General features: G+C 33.3%; 3 protein-coding genes across 5 annotated transcripts; 2 read left to right on the top strand and 1 right to left on the bottom strand.

Annotated features, from left to right (window-relative positions):
- Window positions 1-4,021: 4,021 nt before the first annotated feature.
- On the top strand, window positions 4,022-10,893 carry LOC21394885 (agamous-like MADS-box protein AGL11). The gene is made up of 9 exons (XM_024168774.1): window positions 4,022-4,131; window positions 5,912-6,134; window positions 8,439-8,520; window positions 8,736-8,797; window positions 9,356-9,455; window positions 9,775-9,816; window positions 9,925-9,966; window positions 10,194-10,351; window positions 10,459-10,893. Exons 2-9 carry the CDS (start codon window positions 5,953-5,955, stop codon window positions 10,460-10,462), a joined length of 672 nt encoding a protein of 223 aa, XP_024024542.1. The 5' UTR covers window positions 4,022-4,131; window positions 5,912-5,952; the 3' UTR covers window positions 10,463-10,893.
- A 1,297-nt stretch (window positions 10,894-12,190) lies between these two features.
- Window positions 12,191-16,199, bottom strand: LOC21394884 (immune-associated nucleotide-binding protein 9). 2 transcript variants are annotated; one of them, XM_010102970.2, is made up of 6 exons: window positions 16,080-16,199; window positions 15,078-15,328; window positions 14,694-14,971; window positions 13,963-14,127; window positions 13,701-13,841; window positions 12,191-12,598 (listed from the first exon to the last, which is right to left on the bottom strand). In XM_010102970.2, the coding sequence occupies exons 2-6, from the start codon at window positions 15,307-15,309 to the stop codon at window positions 12,398-12,400; spliced, it is 1,017 nt and encodes a 338-aa protein (XP_010101272.1). In that variant the 5' UTR covers window positions 15,310-15,328; window positions 16,080-16,199; the 3' UTR covers window positions 12,191-12,397. The 2 variants fall into 2 exon arrangements, with proteins under 2 accessions (XP_010101272.1, XP_024024541.1); XM_024168773.1 differs by having other exon boundaries at window positions 12,193-12,598; window positions 13,701-13,838; window positions 16,080-16,198.
- A 2,110-nt stretch (window positions 16,200-18,309) lies between these two features.
- Window positions 18,310-24,030, top strand: LOC21394883 (regulator of nonsense transcripts UPF3). 2 transcript variants are annotated; one of them, XM_024168781.1, is made up of 13 exons: window positions 18,310-18,637; window positions 19,056-19,162; window positions 19,380-19,475; window positions 19,589-19,687; window positions 19,979-20,058; window positions 20,206-20,304; window positions 20,643-20,766; window positions 21,235-21,332; window positions 21,504-21,996; window positions 22,243-22,361; window positions 22,460-22,510; window positions 23,339-23,512; window positions 23,683-24,030. In XM_024168781.1, the coding sequence occupies exons 1-11, from the start codon at window positions 18,498-18,500 to the stop codon at window positions 22,496-22,498; spliced, it is 1,494 nt and encodes a 497-aa protein (XP_024024549.1). In that variant the 5' UTR covers window positions 18,310-18,497; the 3' UTR covers window positions 22,499-22,510; window positions 23,339-23,512; window positions 23,683-24,030. The 2 variants fall into 2 exon arrangements, with proteins under 2 accessions (XP_024024549.1, XP_024024548.1); XM_024168780.1 differs by having other exon boundaries at window positions 23,627-24,030.
- The last annotated feature ends 78 nt before the right edge of the window (window positions 24,031-24,108 follow it).

Below are 24,108 nucleotides of genomic sequence, written 5' to 3'. Positions count from 1 at the left end.
AACATATAGAATAATTGAGAAATATATAGAAGAGATTTTTCGTTGAATGGTGAAAGAAATGTTGTTGGCCTATGGAAAATAATTGTCGGTATATGATGTAGCAGCCAGCAAGCGGTGAATTTAATTTACATATACATATATATATATATATGTATGTATAGGGTCTTATTTTCTTGGGAAATGGTAGAAAAATATGAAAAGCTTAATAAAGTATATAGGTCAATTTTTAGTTATAGAAATTAATAGGTCATAACTTGTCAAGTTATGGTTCATAACGAGATAAGTTATGGATAAACTTGTCAAGTTATGGTTCATAGTCAGAAAAGTTATGGACAAAAATCGTGAATTATGGACAATAACTTGTCAAGTTATGGTTCATAACCAGACAAGTTATGGACAAAAATAATAATTTGGCATATTTATTAATTTATGTAAACTATTGACCTATTAATTTTAATTCATCTCAAGTCTTGACCTATTTCCCTCTTTCTCCCTATTTTCTTTTATTGCATATCATTCATGTAAGGACAGACACAGTAATAAATTTAATTACGCTTATTAAGGGCAAGTAATTCAAGTATACACATAACACGGTACTTATGCAGTGAGTTAATTACTGAAAAATACCTTATTCATAAAATACAGTGAATTAACTGTCAAATAACTATATTAAAATCATTTCAGAATTAAAAAAATAAATTAATATTTTTAATAAAAATCTAACGGTTAAAATTTATTTTTGTTTTACCGATAGGTTTATCTTTTAATAATATCCAATGCCCACCCATGTACTAACGGCGATAGCTGCTGATCTTCTTGCCCTTATAATATGTATTTGAAGTCTGAAGTGTCCATCATTTTTTGTGCAGAACTCATGAGGTTTTTCGTTGGTTATAATAGAAGATCCCATATTGTCAGAAACGGAGAGATATCTAGTAGATTGCTCTTCAATATAGCTTGGATCTCCGTTTTCCAATCAGGTACTGAGGATATTTTCAGTTATAAGGTTGCCGAGCGAAGGACATGACACTTTGCACACAATTATTGTGCATCTATATTTTCAATCTTAACTATATTCTACACATATACATACCACCGCGTGAAATCATATATATATATATATATATGTGAATACTGCTATATATATAGTTTCCAAAGATTCCTCTTCTACTAATATATAATACAAAATACCAAAGAAGTAAACAGCATTAATTGTTGATGTAGAGGAGATCAGTGCGCTAGCTGTTCATCAGAAGTACTTCAACAGCTATACTCCAACCATTTTTGTTTTACTAGTACTTATGGTAGCAGCAGCAAAAATAAAAATAAAAATAAAATAATAAAATAAAATAAAAAAAGAACACACTAGTACTTATGGACTCTTCTATCTAGAGACGTAAGGATAGACAGCCGTCCCATTCAATTTTTTTATGCATATAATTTTGCTAAAATTTTTGTTTTACCCCCTTAAAAATATAAAATTCTATATATGTTCACCATATGTATTTCAAAATCTGAAACTATGTATTGCGTCCCTTTTTTTTCCCGACTCCATCCATGCTTCTATTAATGCTTCTCTAATTTGATCTGGAATTATAAACAAATATTGGATCTAGAATTAGCCAATCCGTCCTTGTCATATATATATATATATATATATAATATATGGGGATCATTAAGCTAGAGAATACTCTTAACCTTTTGATTTAAGACGAAGTTGATCATGTCAATTATAGATGGTAACGCGTTCTCTTAGTTTTATTAAAATGCATGTGTGTGTGTGTGAGAGAGAGAGAGAGAGTATGTGTGTGTGTGAGAGAGAGAGAGAGAGTGTGTGTGTGAGAGAGTGTGTGTGTGTGTGTGAGAGAGAGAGAGAGAGAGAGAGAGAGAGAGAGACAGAGAGAGAGAGTGTGTGTGTGTGTGAGAGAGAGAGAGAGAGAGAGTGTGTGTGTGTGAATGAGAGAGAGAGAGAGAGAGAGGTGGAGGCAAAGAATACGAAACCCTAAAGAAAGCTACGTGCGTGAAGCAGCTAAAGGATTGCCCAAAACGTGTAGTTGAGCTGTAGTTGAAATAAGATATTCACATGGTTCGCTGCTGTCAAGTTGCAACTTAATGAACATTGCGTATATAAGTGAACAAAATCTAACAAAGTTGATATAAATACACATTGTGATGTGTTGTAAGCTAAAAAGAAATATTGCTATAAGTATATAGGAGCGTCTCCAAGGTGCAAATTAGGAGAGCTTCTGATCAGTTTAAACTTTTTAGTTTAACGTTTTAATTGAAATTAATACATAAACGTCAACGTGGTAATTTTAAACACATGTTGCGTACTAGCTCAAGGGAAAAGCAAGCCCGAAACCAATCTGGAGATATAAATACACATACACACACAATGTTCTCATTGTAGCCTAATTTCCACCATACAACATATAATTAATTGATGAGATGGAGTAACAAAAGATTTTTTTTTAATTTGAAGTGATATCGGATTTAAATTCAACACCTTAATTACGGTGGAATTAGGTGTGAAATTATTGTTAGATCGAAGACTGCAACCACTTAACCGAAAGAATTTCAGTGCCACATATATATATATATATTTTGGACAAGCAGTACCATATATAATAGTTCCAATATTGAAAGGAATCTTTTTTATGGCCTTCTAGGCTCTAACACAATATTTGTTCATGCATAAGCATGCACGATAATCTAGGCTCTAGCAATGAGGTGTTCCGTTTGGTATTTGCAGAAAGATTCAGAGTTTCTTAAGACGAATTCTTATTCATGATCATTAGTACTTGCACTTTATATATGCATTTTAATATATACCATCCTTACCAATGACTGATCACTAACTAAACCAGTTAACAGAATCTATTGTGTCAACCCTCTTTTTCGTGTCTGAAAAATCTATTGTGTCAACTTGCTAAGAGGATCCTCCATATGATTCCTATACAATATTACTTCTTTTGCATTTCGGTTCTACGTCAAAATCTTAAATGTGTAATTGAAGATAATCTACTATAACCGTAAATCAACGTAAGTCTAAGAAATTGGGCATACGCCTCAGTCGACATATAAAATATTCCTTAAATAGTTCTGATGTGATGATGAGTTTTGAGTTGATGATCAGCCAATTATGGTGACGCCTATATTTGTCATATATAATTTACGCTTAGCTAGGCAGCATAAGGGTATGGAGAAAGGTCGAGGGACTTAATTTTTCGTTGCAAAAGTCAACATCCTAGTAACTAGTCTTACATAAATAATGCGTTGGATTTTTCTTTCCAACATGCAATATGGGCTTATTAGATTTTTGTTGTTCCCTAGGTTATTTTTATTATATAAAAAAAGACACTCTTAATTAAAAAATAAGGATCTGAAAATACTACACATTCTGTGATATATACACATGTCCTTAGTTTAGGAACATAAACTATGTAACTGATACAATATGCCCACCATTTACAGGACCATGCAGAGGCAGAACTTATGAAAATGACTTCTTATTATTTATTTATTTTTTTTATTTTTTGCTGTTTCTTTGCTTTTGTTTTTCTCTTCACTGAACGCCCCCTGTAGTGCACAAATACGTGGAAAGCACCGAACCCTAGTTTGGGAAAGGTCTGTAATTTCCGAGGCCATAATTTGTTAGCTAATCCCCTCAATTGTCAGATCAACTTTCAGTACTACACGCCATTAGATTTAGACATATGCATGGCGTACATATAATGATGATATAATTTAGAAGGGCATATTAGTCGGTAGATTAATTTGTTACACCAAATTATTAATATTATCAAGTCCCTCAAACGCGAATATATTGCAGTATATGGTGCGAATTTGCACCTGCAAAAGTCGTTTCCTCTAGCTAAAACCACTACGTATTTTTGGGATTTTTGGCAAAAACCACCTTAGGGTCTTTTTCTTTCTTTCAGACCCTCTCTCTCTCTCTCTCTCTCTCTCTCTCTCTCTCTCTCTCTCTCTCTCTCTCTCCAAGTATAGACAAAGAAAGAAAGAGTTATAAATGTGGGAAAGAAGTGGGAAGTATAGTATATAAACTTTGGCTTCTTTAGGAAGTGGAAGTTTTCCGAAAGCTGAGGTGCCCGGAGTGGAAGCCAAAGCGAGGTCTGTGGTTGATCTTTTTAAAGAAAACGTTTGGTCACAGATCGATCTGATAGCAAAATATAGCTTGAATCGGCTTCATTCATGCCTTTTCATTATAGGATAATGCATAAACATGATTACATCTTATTAGATCTGTTGCCAGAAAAAAAAAGAATCTTCTTTCCCTTGCATGGAGATCTAGTTTTCCCCTTCTTTTTTTTTTTTCTTTCTTTTTTCAGTTACCCATCTTTAGATTTTTCATGCAATAGCTACTCATGAACTGTTCTCTTTATATATACATACACACACACACATATATATATATATATATGGTAAAATTTCTCATCATGAAGTTGCTTCAAATATTTCGAAATTTTCTTCATCCTAGATCTATTCTTGTAGTTCACTAGCTCTTTTACCGTTTTTTTTTTCTTTTCCAGTTTCGCCCTGGCCTTTTAATCAATGAAGTACTTCTTTGTTCGACATAAAACCATTGTTTTGTTTCTTTGAACTGATCTGAGTCTAATGTACGCAAAAGGGTGAATGAACAAATAAATCGTGTGTGCTTTCTAACAGTTTCTTAGAATAGCCATAATATATTTTTTTTAATTAATTAAACGTAAACATTCTTCTTTAAATTTCTTTCGCCCTAATTATTTCATGGTCTGTTTTGAGTTTATGAATATCCACTTTAGATTATTTCCTCGTGCTTCTTCTTCTTCTTCTCTTAATTACAATTGTTTTACATATATAATGACAATAGTAGCTTTATCTTTCGCGGATCTGCGTGATCGTCTATTTTTTTTTTCCTATTTCATAAATAAGTTGAAGAGAATACATCCTCTATATTTCCTGTCATAAAATTTTTGTCCATGATCTTGGGATTTTTTATTTTTGGTCACAAAGACCATATCTATGCATCACGTCCATACACAGTGTTGATGACTACCAGATCGTGTCATGCTTACTTATTGACTAGTACTATTCACCAAAATCTTTCTTATTTTTTTGTTGTTTAAGTAATTAATACTGTTTTCATTTAACTCAATATGATCAATCATTTAATCACAGGGCTTAGATCTTGCCTGACCTTCTTACATATTGCTTAAAATATAGATGACCTCTCTTTCTCATTAGCCTGATATATAGAAATTCTTCACCTAGCGATCTACCTAGTATTTTTCATATATATGGATCTCTTGCTACTTTCCGTTCTAGCTCTAGCTCTGATTTTCCTTTTCATTTTTCTATCATTTTTTTTTCACACCAGCATATATTCAAAAATATATATATTTTCCTGTAATTTGCTACGATATATATCCTCTTCTCCATGATATATAAATAGGTTATATATATATATATACAGCTCTATGAACGTAAATATGCATACATGTTCACGAGTTGAAGTCATTGAGTTCTTCCTCTCTTCTGTTAGATCTCCCATATACTCCATTTTTGTCCCGAGAATGTTTTTTTCCTCGCATATTCATATCTAAACATATATATTTAAACATAAAATCTTCCAATTCAGACCTTTGTGCGTTTAAATACAATATGGTTTTCTCGTTCTCTATCTGAATATTCTTCTGACGGTTTTATACTTTTTTTCCTTCAATAATTTTAATTCTTGCACCGCATAAATATACGAAAAAAAAAGTGATCAGATGTTTGGGTAGTACTTTTACGTACAAACACCAAATCAAATTGTTTCTATATACGTTATGTATGTTTGTGTGTGTGTTTATTACGCGTGGATTACTTATATTTTTCTATCGACGCACTAAAAATGTGTATATTGCAGGTTATAATTATAAGAAGCACAGTATTATTTCAGCCATCAAAATGGGAAGAGGAAAGATAGAGATAAAGAGGATTGAGAACACGACGAATCGTCAAGTGACATTCTGTAAGCGAAGAAATGGACTTTTGAAGAAAGCTTATGAACTCTCTGTCCTCTGTGACGCTGAAGTTGCTCTCATTGTCTTCTCCAGTCGTGGCCGTCTCTATGAGTACTCTAACAACAAGTAACTAATTTTTTTTTTAATTATTGTTATTATTATTATTCATACCACCTCTTTTCTGTTTCTTAATCATGATCACTTTTTTCTCTTTTCGCGTTAAGTTATTTGGAATCCATTAATTAAAGTTCGTTTTTGTCATATAACTAGGAGATCATTATATCGTGCTTGCACTAAACCAGATCAATGTTTTGGTTTCCTTTTTATTGGGGAAAGTCAGACTATTTTCCTTATTTAGGTTTGAGATTATTTATTTAATAGTGTTCTTGATTTGACCTTTGTTGCTTGCTTATTAATTGCACGAAATTATATAAGCATTATTTAACGATCCTTAATATTTCTTGTGTGGTTTTAGAATATAGTGTGTGTAAATAATGGTATAATAGTTATAGACATACATGCTTTTGATTCCAAGATTAGTAAACTAAATCCGAAAAAAAAAAAAAAAAAAAAAAACAACGACAACAACAACTTGCAATCGATGAGCTACATTTACTACTACTAGCTAGGTCTCTCTAGGGTCAGCTCAAAGAGAAAACTTTTACACCAATTTGGCCTACTTTATCTTAAAAGAATCGTCTCGATCTGCTGGGTATCTTTTCAATATCTTCATTTTAATTAATACATATACATCATCATTTTCAGTGTTTTGTATTGTTAATACATGAGAATCCGTGATGCATGGCTCGGCATAAATAAAAAGCGATTTCTCTCTAGTAATTGTAGTTCCGTTCTTTCCTTTTCCGATGTTTGCTCCACAACTCTGAGCCCATTTTCTCCTCTTTCCAAATTTAGCTGAAGAGTAACTCTTACCTTCTGTTTGCCCCTCCTATAGTCGTAGCAAGTAATCATTTTTATCCTTTTTGTTTGTTTTCTTCTCTGTGATCAAAAGGGTTTTTGAAACTTATTCCCACCGAAATATATGTATATATACATATATTATATATGTATGGCATCATATCATGTTTTGCATGTAATTATATATCTTAACAAGGACTTGTTGAGACTATAAACGAAAATGAAACCGAAGAGATCTGAGTTCTTCTGAAATATGCAGTACTAGTGTTGCACAAATTTTGGTTTACTTTATCTGCAAAAAAATCAGTCCTTGCTAGCTAGCAGTAGCAAGGTATCTTTTTTCTTGTTTTATCATTTCTGCAGTTTCCTGTAACCAAAGAATTTAATTGCTTCTACTAGTTGTGTTTCTGATCCTTTCCTCTTCCATTAATGTTTGTGAGATACTGGGATATATATCCTAGTGTTCACTATGGTCTTCCTTTTTCCAATTTTAGCTTTGAAGTAAGAGATCTTGACAGTAAACTATTTCATATATCTTTGTTTGGTTTTCTTTAATTACTTTCTAAGATAAACAATCTGCGATTTGGATATTCTTGGCCAGTCCTTTCCTCTTTCTTGTTCAACCAAAAGATCAGTGAAATCCCTTTTTATTGTTTTTTTTTTTTTTTTTTTTGAAGGGAAAGCAAAATCACGTTTTAGTGATAATTTATAAAATTTGTACGTTTCTTCCAGAATATGGATCAGCAGTACGGTGTTTGCATGTCCATCTTTTGGCCATCAAATCATCAAGTTTTTAATAGATGATCATTTATTATGGCTTCCATTTGGTAATTGTGAAAATTTTGACTCTTTTACAAGCCTAATAGGTTTGCTACTTTGTCACGCTATAATTATACCTGAACAAACAAGGCCAAAGTAATTAATAAGTTCATAATAACAAACACAAAGTATGTGTTCTTATATCATAGGCGTTTTTTTTTTTTTCTTTTTGGTTGGAAAATCTTAGGCGTTACTAGTCACTCCTCCGCCTAACAAAGTTAATATTGAGATCATATAGTTTCAAAGCTGACCTACAAGAAGAGAGAGAGAGAGAGAGAGAGAGACTAGAGAGAGAGAGAGAGAGAGAGAGAGAGAGAGAGGATAATGCGCTTTAATTTTATAATGAAGTTCACCTAGCTAGTGTTTTCTGATCTAGTGATCAAAACAATCCATATATAGAACTTGAGTCTGTTGAGTTGTCTTTTCTTGTTTTTGTTCCTGGGTTGTATTCTTAAGATGTTGGGAAATTGTAGGAAGTCATGAAAAATTTTGTCGATTGGTTAAATCATTGTGATCATACTTTCTCTTCAGATGTTTAATCTACACCTCCTGTAAATGAACAAAGCAGAAATTAACAATATTAATTTTAGGCGATAAAAGTATACATTCTAGTTGAGTAGTACTGCACAAAGTAATAAACTTAAACCAAGCAAATTTGTTTGTTAATGTTTGTTGTTTATAACTGGCGTGCAGCATAAGATCAACAATAGACAGGTACAAGAAGGCAAATTCAGATAGCTCAAGTGCAAGCTCCATTATAGAAATAAATGCCCAGGTAATATTTAATTAAGTAGTTAGCTATATATAGATGATTCGTATCTTTTTAAAAAAAAAAAAAACAATTCGTGTATATATATTTTTACTCTATCACGCGATATACATGTACTTTAGGTTCACTTGAAAATTAATGTATATAAAATCTCTCCTTTTTTATCTCGATCTTTTTAATTTTTCGCTTCTTATATATAAAACTGATGTATATTTGCGCAGTATTACCAACAAGAATCAGCAAAGCTGAGACAGCAAATTCAAATGCTGCAGAATTCTAATAGGTGAGTCCCGTTATTCTATGTTTATATTTTTTGTGCATGTGTAGATATATATATATTGAGCATCCTTATTAATGATTAACAAATTTAGCTGTAGTGAAATAAATTAAAATATTTTTCATTTCTCAACATATATGGATATATATGACGCACTGATGATTAATCAAATAGAAATTAAGTATTGAATAACTGAAAAATGGATCTACTCTCATATATGTTACATTTATAGCAAGTTTTAATAATGATTGTTTTTCAGTATTAATAATGAATAATAAAAAGTAATATTAACATATTTAACTAACCTAAACCCGTTTGCAAGTCAGAGTCTTTAATTAAAAAATTTAGCCATAAAAAATAAGATATTTTGTTAAACGCAACAGTTACAAAATAAGAAATAAGAAACTATCGAAATTAATTAAAAAGTTTATAGTTAGATGGTGAGTTCTCGCTGAATTAATAGTTATTTAGTAAAAATATTTTTGTCGTGACTAAATAATTAATAATTTATCACCAAAATTCTGTTTATTAGTAGTTTTCATATGCATCTCACATTGTTTATAGGCACTTGATGGGTGATGCCTTAAGTTCGCTTTCCGTCAAAGAACTGAAGCAGCTGGAGAATAGACTTGAAAGAGGCATTACCAGAATCAGGTCGAAGAAGGTGTGTATATATGTATATAATTATATATATATATATATAAAGACTGCTAAAAAAGCAAGCTAGATGTTAATTAAATTTAATCATACGCTTGACATGCATATTTAGCCAACCCCCACCCAGAAAAAGAAATAAAAAATTACTGTTCTTGCTTCTTGCGACAACTAGTCTCCTCCATCTTCATGTATATATGTGTATGACACACATGCATATATATATATATATATATATAATCTGTGTATGTTAGATACTTAGATATTCCTCTCTTTTTAATGCTTTTTTCTTTTTTTTGCCCTTTTTAACCTGTGCATGGCGGCGATAGCATGAAATGTTGCTAGCAGAAATTGAGTATCTGCAGAAAAGGGTAATATATTCTTTTGTTTCCATATCTTCATGTGTAGATATAGATACCTCTTTTGAACTGTTATTGAAGCTCTTTATTCAACTAAAGTACACTATTTCTCTGTTATAGGAAATGGAGCTGGAAAACGAAAATGTCTGTATACGCACCAAGGTAATTTACAAGTGGTTAGAATTAAGCAAAATATACATGTTTAATGTTTTCACTGAAAGAGCTGACGTTTTCCTAAAATCCATAGTAGATCATTATATTACAAGGTGATGATCCTATGCATTTGCTTCCTTTGATTTCAGTATTTATTTTTATTTTGGCTATAACAATATATATATATATATATATAATTAGTTTCCATCTTATGTGGTGTTGTTTCTAAACTTCAGATTTCAGAAGTTGAGAGGCTTCAACAAGCAAACATGGTTTCTGGGTCAGAGCTCACAGCAATCCAGGCATTAACTTCTCGCAATTTCTTCAGCCCTAATCTAATTGAGGGCCCCGGACCCGCCTTCTCTCATCTAGACAAAAAGATTCTTCATCTCGGGTACTAATACATTTCATCTCTCTCTCTCTCTCTCTATACACACAATACATATATATATATATGTATAATCCCTTTTGACGTTTTGTATTCGTTCTGCGATTATGCAGGTGAGAGAGCTCTCTCAGAGAGGAAATCTGGAAATGGTATCTCAACCTCATATTATCTTAAATAAAGATATCATAATTATCAGCTACTCTATCGGTATTTTGTGTAACAGAATCAGTTCATCAATGGTTTATGCAACTGTCTTTTATATGGTCGTGCTTAACTAGCACTCTAGCTGTTGGAAAATTAAACCCTTTGAATGCAGAAATGTGCTTGCTATAAGGATTTCTATGTATTTAAATACGTATGTTAATTGGGTCTCCGGAAGATCAGTTGTATGGTTCTAGCAAAACCTTCGTATTTAGCTAAAGAGATCTCATTTTGAGACTATTATTAGTTGATAAGTTAATTAGTCATGGTACGAATGATGATGTTGTTGGAAACTGTCATCAGAAATTTGATAAGTTAGTGATGATGATGTTGTTGGAATCTGTCAGGACCCGTTTAATTTACTGATTCGAGTTTTTAATTTGAGTTGATATGTGATTTTTGTGAGAACTTTTTACTGTAACAAAAAAATTAAATGTGATTGTTTCTAAGAGTTTTTTATTATAACAAAATTTAAATTTTAAACTCGAATCGATAAAATGAACATATACTTATTTTTCTTCTCTAACTTACGAGCCATAGATTTATCAAAAAAAAAAAAAGTACGAGACATATATAACCCATGGGGATTGAGGATATCGTTACACTTTACAAGGTTGATTACTAGTTGAAAACTTCGTGATTCTATCATATTATCAAGTTCTGCGTGTCATACAAAGATTAATAAAATTTCCTACTTGAGCCAACTTATAAAATTTAAAAACTAATAATAAAAGGTTTGCTCTGTAAAGGTGGTGCATTCCGAGGATAGGCAGCCGGCTCACCCGAAATTTCTTTTCTTTTAATTCTTTTTTTTCTCAAATTATATATTATGTCCACCGTGTCTCAAAATCTGAAATTATACAAAAATGTTCAACCCAAGAGATATCCGATTGTTGTTTTTCGTTTTTTTTTTAATGCAGGTTTGGCGAGTTTTGCTCGAAACTGTTCTTGTTTTGGCGGCCAGGGCACATAAAATCGAGAGCTGAACCGAAAATTAATATACGAATCCTGTAACATTTCAGGAGGATAGAGATCAACCGGGACTCAAGCGAGCTTTGATTGATTTTCATGAATGGTTGGGGCGGATTTCTACGTGTTTAAAACTCGTTCTAAAATAATTTTATTTTTTTGTATAAAAATAAAAATGAAAATATTTTCAATCTCAGATAGATTTTATTTTTAAAAATACATTTGATAATTTTATCAAGAGATTATTTTCAGTGTAAAAAAACCTATTAATATATATATATATCTCTCTCTGCTCAAGAGAGGAAAAAACGAAAACAAAAAATAAAAAACGACTAAAAATTATTTTTCATTTATCTCATTTTACACTAAACCAAAAAATCATTTTCATTTCCGTTTTTTATCTTTATTGCGTCCAATGTTGTTTTGAAAACGTTTTCATTTTTTTTTCTCGAAAAACATGAAAAATAAAATTAGGATCAATTCCAAACACGGCCCTTATTTCCCATATGCCAACCAAAAGTCAAATGGTCACTGACCAAAAACTTTGAAAAATAAATAAATAAATAAATAAATAATGCAGCTATAAAAATTAAAAAATAAAAATAAAAATAAAAATAAAAATAAAAATAAAAGAAAGAGAGAGAGATTCAAGGCTCTTCATACCTCATTAGTCATAAAGCATAGATATAAACAGTATTAACTGAAATTCATCGTGAACAGAAAAATATGGCTATTTAAACACCCTATAAAGACCCATATTGCCTACGAGAAAATAACGTACCATAAAACATCATAGTACAGAATATGTTTTAGAGAAACGAACTTATGTAAATATTGTTCCCAAATATGAAATACCATATTAGATCTTAACAATAACTACATTCACAGGATGGCACACCGATTTTCACCTCTTTTACGGAGCTCCTCATGTGCTTGCTCCAGATGTTCTCTAAGCTTCCGAATTTCCTCATCTGATCTGAACTGAGCTTTCTGCGCATTCTCTTCTGCCTTCAGTCTTGCTGCTTGCTCTTCCGCCAACTGTTGCTCAAGCCTACTAGTTGTCTCCCTCAACTTCGACTCGACCTGAGCGATATTTTCATTTGAGTAGGCAAAAAATTAAGATTAGAATGAGAATCCAACAAAATGCTACCTTCAAAAGAAAATTTTAAACGCGGAAAACCTATTCAATCCCAACCACCTAAGCCGAGGCGCCAATAAGATCCAGAACAGCTAAAAGCACGTAAAAAGAGAATCATGGCAACAAGATTAGCTATATGGAGTCCATATGTTAATCTAAAAGGTTAACAGATCAGCAAGCATTGAATAAGTCCAACTGCTTCCACCTGTTTTCCCCTTTTACCCAAGGAGACAGTGAAATGCATATTGACTCATTATATGTAACATGACCAAATGAATCATAGTGTTTGAAACCCTCATCTAGTTTAGTTTTCATCACAATTTCCCTAAGAACAAAAATTTCAAGCTTTCCTTGTTCTTTTTTTTTTTTCTTTTTTTGGTAGACTATTTACTTAAGCCTCGTTCATTTCACCGATTCGAGTTTTCAGTTTTAAGTTTCTACAGTAAAAGGCTCTTAGAAAATATCACATCTAACTTTTTTTGCTACAGTGAAAAGCTATCAGAAAATGTCACATCTCAGCTCGAATTGAAAACTCGAATCCGCGAAGTGAACGAGGTCTTAGATACTTGACTTCATCCTGTCATACCAACGCTGTTACAAATGCTATCTAATAGTATCAAGGTTTTAGTCTCTCCAGTTTAAATATGTAGGAAACCTTTTAAATAGCCAACAACTATAACTCGCATATGAATTGTAGCATCCATCATCGTTATCTAAGTCCATATAACATTCTAGAACTCTACACAAACACCAGTAATTTTTTTCCCACGAAAGAGATAACAATTGAATCACAAATTCTAGTTAGTCCAATTTTATATGACCATACTCATTTTGGTAATCCAGGTTTTCTTTTTCAAAATCCAAACCACGCTCCTTTTTTTCCCTCTTCCAAACACCAATCAAGATTATATTCCCAGTTCAAATTGAGAATTGTGATTCAAATCAAACCCATGAAACAAACAATTGCTAAGGTCTCCAAAGAAAAATGCAGGCAAAAAAAAAAAAAAAGAAAAAAGATTGATGATGAAATGCAGAGAAATGAAATACCATCTCAGTAATTCGTTTAAGCTGCTCGTCATATGACTTATGCATCAGCTCCTTCATCTCTGATATTTCTCGTTTAGTATATTTTTCCAAGGATAAAGAGTCAACCTCTTCTTGTTGATCACGAAGTCTCATAGCCCCCTGCTGTCGAAGAAAAAAAGGGCATCAAGAGCTTTTAGAAGGAATACAGTAGTGAAACTTCTAGACATAACACGTAACCTTTACCTTCTGCTCCCAAATTAGAAATAGAAATAAACGTACTTACCTTCACTTCAGCAAATATCTCATCTGTGTACGGTTGTCCACCATTCTGTGCAGTGACCTTGTTTACAAGGGAGAGAAGCTGCTGAACTTGATAAAACTTCTTGCTTTCATCCTTAGTCTTATTATCAAAAAGCACAAGGCGATTTTCACAGAGAGTGATAATGTCCTGTATCATCATATTATTTAAAAGATTACTAAAAGTTAGACTTCATATTGAAAAACCAAGACCAATAGAGTTTAGTTGTTTAGATAAAAGATATAATTCCAGCGTAAATCAACATATCGGAGAAATATAGTTATGCAAGATCATTTTCACGGAATTGAATTTTACTCCAAAGTACTAGCTTAATGGGCTTTGAAAAAGTCTGTTTACGGTTCTCTAGTTATAGCAGGGACAATGTGGTAGGTTAGTCTTTGCCAAAAAATAAGGTGCAGAGTGGGACATTTCTGGATTTCACCAAATCTTTTAGCATGTAAGGCATACACAAAACCGATTCTTAGCCAAAGATAATGTCAGTTTGACTTCTTATCTGACAACTTTGCTGAAAGAGGAAATATTCTTAGTCAGTTATATACATTAAAACGGAAAATTGCTTGGCAACCGCCAGAGGTCAACATGGCTGAAAAATGGTGGTGCTAGATTAGGCTGAGTTTCCAAAACAAAACAAAAAACAAAAAACAAAAAAAACTAAACTAAACAGAAAAACTAAGGTAAAGTGTAATGTAAGTGACCTTTAAGGGCTCAGGACATTCGCGGCCCAAGTAATCTTCCAAAGACTCATCATTATCCTCGAGTTCGTCTCCCCCAGTAAACACTGCAATCATGTAATCAAAAATTTTGCTACCAAATAAAGTTTGCAAGCTGTGAAGAGCAGCTTGCTCTTCTTGCGAAAACCGAGTCCTGACAGAGAAAACCACAAGGACTGCATGGATCCCATCCTTGGCCAAGTTAATGCACTTGACAATTTCTTTGCCAACAAACTCAGATCCAGCAGAAAAATCAAAAAGCCCTGCAATGGAAAAGACACAGCATATACAAATAAGTTCTTTAAACACATGATACACTATACAGTGCCTTCTCAAAAAGGATAATCTATTAACTTCTTTATTTCATACCGGGAGTGTCAATAACATTAATAATATGGTCATCTCTCAGGACGGTCCTCTGCAATTCACAAGTGCTCGTAACACCGGAAGAACTCGCCCTCGACTTGAAGGCCTTTCTTCCAAGAATGCTGTTACCAGTTGCACTTTTACCATTGCCTGTTCGCCCGACCAAAACAACAGTCCGAACCCCATTCGAAGGGGAGGTAAGTTCCCAATCATCCTCTATTGAATTTCCACCCATTTTGAAAATATCAGATTACCTGCTCCAATTCAGCCATATATATTAATAAATCTTTCCATTACTTCCCTGCTATAAAAATTAAAAATCAACAAAAAGTGCATCTAATAACTATAATAATTTTTGTCAAGAAATCTAAGTTCTATAAACACAAAAATCAGATTATATGTCAATGCTCATCTAATTTCTCATAACACCGTCCTTAAATTTCTCATTATTCTCAAGTGACCGATGTATTTTACAACTTTTCATGTAATTTTCGCAGCAAAAAAAAAAAAAAAAATTTCTCATGAAATTTCAGAGTGAAAGAGTGGATAAAGTCGTCAACTTTATAGGTTTCATACAGAAATCGAACGAACAATCCTAATACTTGAAGCAAATATAGAAAGCAATGGATTGACATAAGCATAAAAATAGTCATCACTTATAATCCAAAACTCAAGCTTGATCATCAATATCCTCAATTGATCATCCTTCTCATTAATTACCGATCATCAATCAGACAAAAAAAAAACTTTCACGCAGAGAATCCAAAAGCCATCTTATCCATGCTCACTTGCTTTTTTTTTTCTTTTTCTCGGCGACCAAACAACACGTAAAATATTTTCCCCCAAATAAACTTCCAAAAAAAAAAAAAAAAAAATCCAACCCAAATTGGCGATTCCAAAGAATTGTAAAAATCAAGAATACCATTGAAAGTCAGATCAGGAAGAGATACTTACCTGAAGGGGTGACAGAAAGCTAAGAATGACAGATAACGAAGAGATACTTACTTGAAGGGGTGACAAAAAGCTAAGAATGAGAAGCACACCAAACGAGAGCGAGAGAGAGAGAGAGAGAGAGAGGCGATTAATCTACTCTACTTTCCTTACTTTTGAATTTTATATTTATATGTCAAGATAATAATTTAACGAAAAGTTATAAATTAAAAAAAACAGGGATTTTTTTCTTTTTTCCAATTTGTAATGGGGGAGACTTGAGACATGAAACTTGGAATGAGAATACAACGAAACTTATACGGTGAGAGAGTGAGATGATGACAACTGCGGTATAAGGGACCTCTAACTGAAATTTAAACGGATTAGATTAGATCGCGTAGGACCCACATCATGCATTGGCGCACATCAAGGAATTTAACGGATAAGATTAGATTAGGTGTGTCCACACACGTATTTTTGTAGATTCAAGAAATTAACGAGAAAAATTCAGACATTTAAATTAACTTTTTAAAATCTAAATGGTAAGCCCAATAAAATAAAATAAAAAAAAAACTATTAATTTGAGGAGAGAGACCAAAAGAGGACCAAATCTAATTTATACACCTATCTACTATAATAAAATTAAAACCACTGTATTAAAAAATAAAAAAAATAAAAAGCTACGGCCCACCTGGTGCCCTTGATTCGTGATTGATTGTATATGATAATCGTGAAGAGAGTTCCTTTAAAAAAAAAAAATCGTGAAGAGAGCTAAACACACTTTACTTCACACTCTTATTCATATTTATTTTTAGGTCCTTTTATTTTTGCAAGTGTCTACTCAACCTTATCAAACAATCACATTTAAAAACCCGTTCACTTCGCTGATTCGAGTTTAGAATTCGAGTTTAGATGTGACTTTATGTGAGAGCTTTTTATTGTAGCAAAAAAGTTAGATGTGATTGTTTGTGAAAGCTTTTTACCGTAGAAAAACTCAAATTCTAAATTCGAATCAGCGAAATAAACAGGACCTTATTTTGTTAATATATTTTCAAGAGTGCTAATATTCCTCTTTGAAGCTGAACCCCATGTTCCCACCCTTTTTTTTTTCACTCGCTATTTACCCAAAAAAAAAAAAAAATGCTACCTTGCCCCTTATGCATAATATATACAATATATGTATCAAATTTAACTCTTTCAATAATTAAATTTGATACATATATTATATTATTCTTGGTATCCTAAAATTCAAATCCGGGAGGAAAATGGCATATTTCTAGTGTTTTTTTTTTTTCATTTGTGACATACATATTTCTAGTTTCTTCTTGGAACTGTATTTCTAGGATCATAATAAAAATAGTTGACATTTTCTCAATATTTCTGATTAGTTGACCCATCTTTTTCATATATTTTTTTTATGTGTTTGCTTTCTCATTAAGTAACAAATGCAAAGTTAATGATTATTTGACTTTTGTGGGAATCAGAATCGATAATTTCTAGGTATACCTCCACCATTAGTACACTAATCTTGCAACAGTTAAAACTACTTTTTTTTTTTTAACATCAAAACGACCATTTTATAAGCTTTAAAAGTCAGACTATTTTCAAATTATTTTTCTCCAAACCAGCTATATCGATCAAAAAATGAGAAAGGGGTAAATAACTTTTTTTTTCCTTGTTTTCGCAGGAAATAAATAAATGAAAGATCTTTTTTTTTTATAGTTAGTAAATAGAAGAAATCTATTTAAAAAAAGGGAAGAAATCTGGTATTTACACATTTATTTTATCAAATGATCAGATTAATTTACTAGATCAAATTTGATAAATTTGATTATTAATTGAATCGAATAATCAAATTTAGTAAATTCAGGATTTATCTAAATTTACCTCATAATTAAATTTGATAAAAATGGGATTTACTGAATTTACTCCCATGAAACCCAAAATATATATTTTTTCTTTTATTTTATTTACATATTATTTATTAATTTTTTTAGTCTACAAACACATTTTTACCCTTTCAAATATTCTATTTTTAAATAAAAGTACAATTGTAATAAAGAAGTTTTTTCTTACCTCAAATTAAAATTTGAACTATGAACTTGAAAGTGGAGCAAAAAATAAAATTAATCATTCGATTATGCTTCTATTTACTATCATACCCCTTTATTTTTTATCAAGTAAGTTGGGCTTTTACATCAACAGTCCAATTCACTTGACAAGCCCAAGCCCTAATTCCGCTGGCCCTGATCGGGTGCTTTCCCTTCCCATCAATCATCGTGCTTCGTGCGTGACCAACCCAATCCCAGAAATCCCAATTCCCACATTTTCTCGGCGAGTTTTACTTTTCTCAAGAAACAGAAAGAAAAAGAAAAGGGCTTCTTGCGGCGAAAATCAAAACTGCAAATAGCGTCGAGCGAGTGTTCATCACTCGTCCGATGTATTTGAACGACAAATTAATCGAATTTCATTTTTGAAGCAAAGATTCTGGAGATGAAGGACCCATTGTCGAGGACCAAGGCTGTCGTACGGCGTTTGCCTCCGTCGCTGTCGCAATCGGATCTCTTCCAACAAATCGACGATCGCTTCTCCGGTCGCTACCACTGGTTTTGCTTCCGTCCCGGAAAGAACAGGTTTTAGGGCATTTTCCTGTAAATTTATTCTGTCTATATATATGTATATAATATATATTTAAATGCCTGCAAATTAGAGCTAAAATATTGTTTGTCATTAGGAAATTTCCTTTTTCGTTTTGCCCTATCGGGTAGGGGTTATTGTCGACTTTGTTTCCGTTTAGTTTTTAAATTTTTTTTTTGGGTTTTTTTTTTTTTTTTTTTTTTTTTGCGGTGTTGTGGAATGATTGTTTATTGTACTCAATACAACTAATTGGTTGAATATAGTGAATTACGGTATGATGGAAATCAATCTTTGTTGCGATCTTTTTTTATGCAATTGATACAAAGTTGGGATTTTTTTTTTTTTTTTTTGTGTTTATAATTTGAAAAATAAAAAATAATGACAAGAGGTTTTTGTGTTATGCGAATGTTGCAGCCAGAAGCATCAGAGGTATTCCCGAGCATATATAGACTTCAACAGAGCTGAAGATGTTTTGGAGTTTGCTGAGTTTTTTGATGGGCATGTCTTTGTTAATGAGAAGGGTAATTAGCCGGCGAATTATTTTATTCTTTAGCAAGGGTATGAGTGGATGTACAAATTCTTTTATGCAGCCAAAACAAAATTAGAAAAAAAAAAAAAATAGTTTACAGAGTCCTGTAAAGGAGATGCTTGATGATTTGAAAAATGGAAAAATGTGTTCATTCCAGCTGAAGAATCTTACCGTATTCATTATGATGATTAAAGTGCCGTTTGTTTCAGGTGTTCAGTATAAGACTGTAGTTGAATATGCTCCCTCCCAGCGTGTTCCAAAACTGTCTACTAGGAAGGATGGTCGTGACGGGACCATATATAAAGGTACCAACTTAGTACATTTTTTGCTATGTTACCAATCGTATATGTATCTCTTCCTGGTGTACCCTGAGTTGTTCTTTTTGGTCTAAATTGTTACTACATCTTGTATGAAACAGATCCTGATTATCTGGAGTTCCTCAAACTCATTGCAAAGCCCGTTGAGCATCTTCCTAGTGCTGAGATACAGTTGGAAAGAAAAGAAGCTGAACAAGCTGGTTGGTCTTCTTCTTACTTGTTATGTTCATTGCTTTTATGTGTCCGTTCACACTATGAATAATTTAATTGACTACAGGAAAGTTATACTTTTTCTAATTTTCTCCTACAATCTTATGTGGCCATGAACACCACATAAAAATTTATCGGCATTGGCTACCCTTGTATGGGCTATTTGCCTGAATCCACTAGGGGCTGTGCCCAGAAACTTTCTGTTGGCATAGTCACAAAAATTGTGTTTACAATTAAGTTTTTCCTCTGGTAATGACATTTTTTTGTCGTTTATGAATCAGGTGCTCCTAAAGAAGCCCCTATTGTTACACCCCTTATGGAATATGTTCGTCAGAAACGATCTATTGAAACTGGAGCTCAGGTAACTAAATCTTTTTGTTTCTTTTCATGCATTTTAAAAAAATTAAAGTTCCAAAACGTTTAGCCTGTACTAGTTGCACCTTTTCCATCACCATCTCTCCCCGGTTTATTGATCTGTCTAATGTGGGATGTTTGTGTTTGATAATAGGGTTCATTAGTTGTTAGGAAGATCAGCAGAAGATCTGGGGCGGGATCTACACGAAAGCCTGGCTCATCTTCTGCTAAACGAGCTTCTGAGAAGAAAAAGGTAGGGATCATCTAATTATTTGCACAATTAGACTCTTTGTTTTCTTTTGAAGGTTGATGATCAAGTTGAACAGCCATTCCGTTCTTTTAATTTCCTTCTTTCACGATCTCTTCGTCCTCATGAGTTTGGTGCACCCTTACTCATGTGTGAAATAAAGGGGTGTTTCATTGACCTAAAATTGAAGCCATAAGAAACGTGGCCTGGCTGGCTTTATTTGCCTGGCTGCCTTAAATTTTTCTAATGCCTCTTTCTTACTGTATGATTGCTGTATGAAGTTCTATTGCATCAGAGATTAGGGCTTGCTTGTAGCCTTGTCTAAAGTTTCTTCTGATTGGCAGTATATATTAAAGGAGAAAACTAAAAATACAAGTCGGAAGGACAAGTCAACTTTCACTGTGGTGCCTAGGCGAGAGGATCAACTGGCAACTTCAACAGGGAAAGAAACACATGAAACTGAAATTGGTGCTTGTCTTTCTGTCTTTCCATTTTCTTTTCGGTTATGAATCATAATATTGTTGCTTCTTATGTTGTAAAAAATGCTTTACTTTTTCAAACTGTAAAACCAAGTCTCTTTGGAGTTAAAAACTGAAGGTTGCTTGGCCCCATTGTTTTGTTTTTTGTTTTTTCAGTTTTTTTCATTGAAAGAAAATGATAGATATTATGGCACTTTATGCTGATTGACATATTAGAATGGTATCGTTTGGTATAGGTCCTGTTACTTCATCACTATTAAGAGTCCACGCACATACGTGGATGTGATTAAAGAGGGTGGTCAATATCTTTTTTCCCCCCTACTAACTCTTCTCTAATTTTACTTAAAAAGCAAAAGACATTAACCTATGACATGCATCTGCCTCAGACTGATGAATGCAAACTCATGCAATGTGGTATATTCTCTTCTGATGATCTTTTCTTTATCTGGTTTTATAGTCTCTGCAATTGAAGGTTCTGTTTCTGGTATACCTGTGATTGCTGATTCTGGAAAGAAGAAATTCCTGCTTCTTAAAGGGAAAAGGCCAGAAACACCTGTAAGTGTTTTTGTTAATGTTATTATTATTATTTTTTCCATTTCACTTTGTGCAATTTTTCATACTTTGCTGCCTTTTTCTTTCTCTGTCATCTAGTTTGATAAGCTTTGTTACAGTCTCTCTCGTTAATATGTCACTGTGCCTTATGATGGCTCTCTTATGCTGCCCTAGGTTCCAACGGGCATGTTACAGCAGCAGGATACATCATTTGGAAATTCTCCTGTTTCAGCTGCTCCGAAACACAATCAGAGGCGTGAGGCTGGTGGAAGGTTGATCAGAAGCATACTATTGAATAATGAATCTCGTCAAGCTCAGACTTCAACCCCAGGCCAGCATCAGCAGAAAGTTCAAATTTCGAACTCTGAAAATGTGAAGCGGCTACCAAGGCCCTCCTCTAATTCAAGGTCTGGGCTGAACGGCCATGTCTCGCACAATGACCCTGAATGGGACAGAAAAAAGGATCTAGATGACAAGTTTACAAAAAAGGACCTGCATAATATGAGTACTGCTAGCGAGAAGCCGGAAAAACGCACAAGAAATAAAGATAGGCCTGATCGTGGCGTTTGGGCTCCCCTTCGTCGTGGTGATGTTTCACATTCAGGTGAGGAGCGCATATCATCCTCAGTCTCACAACCTACTCACTCAGTCTCTGATACTGTTGAAGGTATGGGTTTCTTTTTACAAGTCTTCTTTTCATGCTTAAAAGAAAACTAGGGAAGTTGTGGACTGTGAGTGGAGGCAATAGGTTTTCTTTAGAGTTGAATGGTTAATCTTTTCCTCCAAAGCCAGACATGAGTTTTGGGTCTCATTACCACCATTCTATTGCAGACTGTTATTATTATTCCGGTGAAACGAAATTCTAGTTAAACTTATTCCTGATCCTGAACACAAATTCTTTTCCTTGCTCCAGGTTCTCATAGAAATTTTGGACGTCGCGGAACTGCCCACAATGTGAAAGATGAGGTCCCCCAAAATGTGAGTGAGGGAAAGTCTTCTAAACGAGGGGCTACTGTTCATGGTGCCCATGAGGTATGAGTCATGTTTCTCGTAGTAGTTGCTGCATCATTATTTCCCTTTTTGTTTGCAGTTTTTTCCCTAAGCAGTTGTGCTGTTTTACTTTTATGCAGAAACAAGTATGGGTGCAGAAATCATCTGCAGGTTCCTAGGGTATCTAGTTGGTAAGTTCTTATTATTTGCGTTTTTTTTTCCTCTGTCCTTTGTTCTTCTTGTCTTTTTGTTATTTTACAATGCAATAAAGTTACACAGTGTATTTTTTTATTGATAAAGGGGTATTTGATTTTAATAAGGAAAATTTTTCATTGTATATTTAAATTCTCCGAAAAAAGATTATATAAGTAAAGAATATAAAGGGGAAACTTCCAGCTCCAGACAACAATCTGTTGCAACTGTTAGAATGTGCATTGTGGGTCCCCAAGTAACAACAACAATGTGTGTGGTATCCTTCCATCCAACTCCGTCATTTTCATACCATTAATTGACCATAAACAAAAATTTAACAGGTCAAATATAACAAAAATTTAAATAAACTCATAGATTGCCCTTTTGATGGGTCAATACAGAGGGAGTTGGACAGAAGGATCACACACACTGTTTTCGTCCCAAGATTTAAATTTTAACAATTTGGGACCTAAGAGGAGTACTTGTAAAAGGTTGGGGGCCAGAGCCACAATTTTTCCAGTATAACGAAGTGAATTTCCAATAAACTATTTTGTAATACCTAGTTAGTAGCACTGATTACAACCATTTTTGTAGCAAACATAAGCAGTTTTCTGGAATAACGAATTGTTTTTGTCCATGAAACATTAAACTTCTCTTCAAGCATTTATGTATTGGAGAAAAGCAAGATGTCTGTGGTAGTTGATCTGCCTTACTTTAAGCGTCATACAGTATGCGCAAAGTATCAGTCACCTTTGTATATTTATTATTTAGCAAGATATGTCATATTGGTTTACATCGTGATGGTTTTACATCTCTCTATTGAACAGATAATGGAGTTCAATCAGAATTATAATTCCTAAGTGTCAAGGAATTGTTTCTCTTTGTGGCTTACACCCTCAAACGTCATGTCAACATCTCCGGTGCGCCAGCTGCAGTCTGCACTGAAGACATCGTGTAAAGGGCAAAAAATAAAGACGGCGTTTTGTTATGCCAAATATAAGGTACTGCACATGCTGATATTAATTTCTTCCTCATACGAACAACTAACTTCCTTACTGATTCTCACAAGAAAAAATAAAGAGATTCCTTAACTGTATTAAAATTTTCTGTTGTAGACCTGTTATGCTTGTGGACTAGTGGTTATGATGCCCTAATATACAGTGGTCGTCAGGGTGCAGCAAATGCTCATTCGAAGGAGTGCAAGGTGACGTATCCGAGGGACAAGGTGACAAAGTTTGAGGGAAAGATTTTACAATTTCTAAGCCTATGAATTTTAATGGCCATTTGTATATTATAAAAGCATGTGGTGAGGAAAAAAAAATGCTTGGTATGGTCTGAGGATATACTTGGTTTCGCCTTTGTGTAATGGCACTATGAAAAAGTGAACTGTATGGATGGATGCTTCATTAGGTATGGAGTTCTCATTTTAACAAAAGAAATGTGTTGCATCTTCTGCCGACTCACGTTCATAAATCCCATGTAATCGTTGAAGGGAATATAGCACGTTGGTTTTGTGATTGCCATTTTTGCAATTCATTTCAGAATATACACAATCAATTGCTCAGCGTTGTGCAGAGCAAATGGGTGACTAAGAATT

This window comes from Morus notabilis, unplaced genomic scaffold (genome assembly GCF_000414095.1).
Source record: "Morus notabilis unplaced genomic scaffold, ASM41409v2 Scaffold453, whole genome shotgun sequence".
In the NCBI taxonomy this organism is placed as follows: Eukaryota; Viridiplantae; Streptophyta; class Magnoliopsida; order Rosales; family Moraceae; genus Morus; species Morus notabilis.
Note: the sequence above shows the minus strand (reverse complement) of the source record. Positions and strands in the feature narration are given on the sequence as shown.

Excerpts from the sequence above, each read along its gene's own strand:
- LOC21394883 (XM_024168781.1), top strand. The coding sequence starts at position 18,498 with ATGAAGGACCCATTGTCGAGGACCAAGGCTGTCGTACGGCGTTTGCCT. Across the intron at positions 20,305-20,642 it reads GAGCTTCTGAGAAGAAAAAG|TATATATTAAAGGAGAAAAC; the intron begins GTAGGGATCATC and ends TCTGATTGGCAG. Across the intron at positions 20,767-21,234 it reads AACACATGAAACTGAAATTG|TCTCTGCAATTGAAGGTTCT; the intron begins GTGCTTGTCTTT and ends CTGGTTTTATAG.
- LOC21394884 (XM_010102970.2), bottom strand. The coding sequence starts at position 15,309 with ATGGGTGGAAATTCAATAGAGGATGATTGGGAACTTACCTCCCCTTCG. Across the intron at positions 14,128-14,693 it reads AATGTCCTGAGCCCTTAAAG|GACATTATCACTCTCTGTGA; the intron begins GTCACTTACATT and ends ATGATGATACAG. Across the intron at positions 13,842-13,962 it reads AGATATTTGCTGAAGTGAAG|CAGGGGGCTATGAGACTTCG; the intron begins GTAAGTACGTTT and ends TTTCTTCGACAG.
- LOC21394885 (XM_024168774.1), top strand. The coding sequence starts at position 5,953 with ATGGGAAGAGGAAAGATAGAGATAAAGAGGATTGAGAACACGACGAAT. Across the intron at positions 6,135-8,438 it reads TATGAGTACTCTAACAACAA|CATAAGATCAACAATAGACA; the intron begins GTAACTAATTTT and ends ACTGGCGTGCAG. Across the intron at positions 8,521-8,735 it reads TTATAGAAATAAATGCCCAG|TATTACCAACAAGAATCAGC; the intron begins GTAATATTTAAT and ends ATATTTGCGCAG.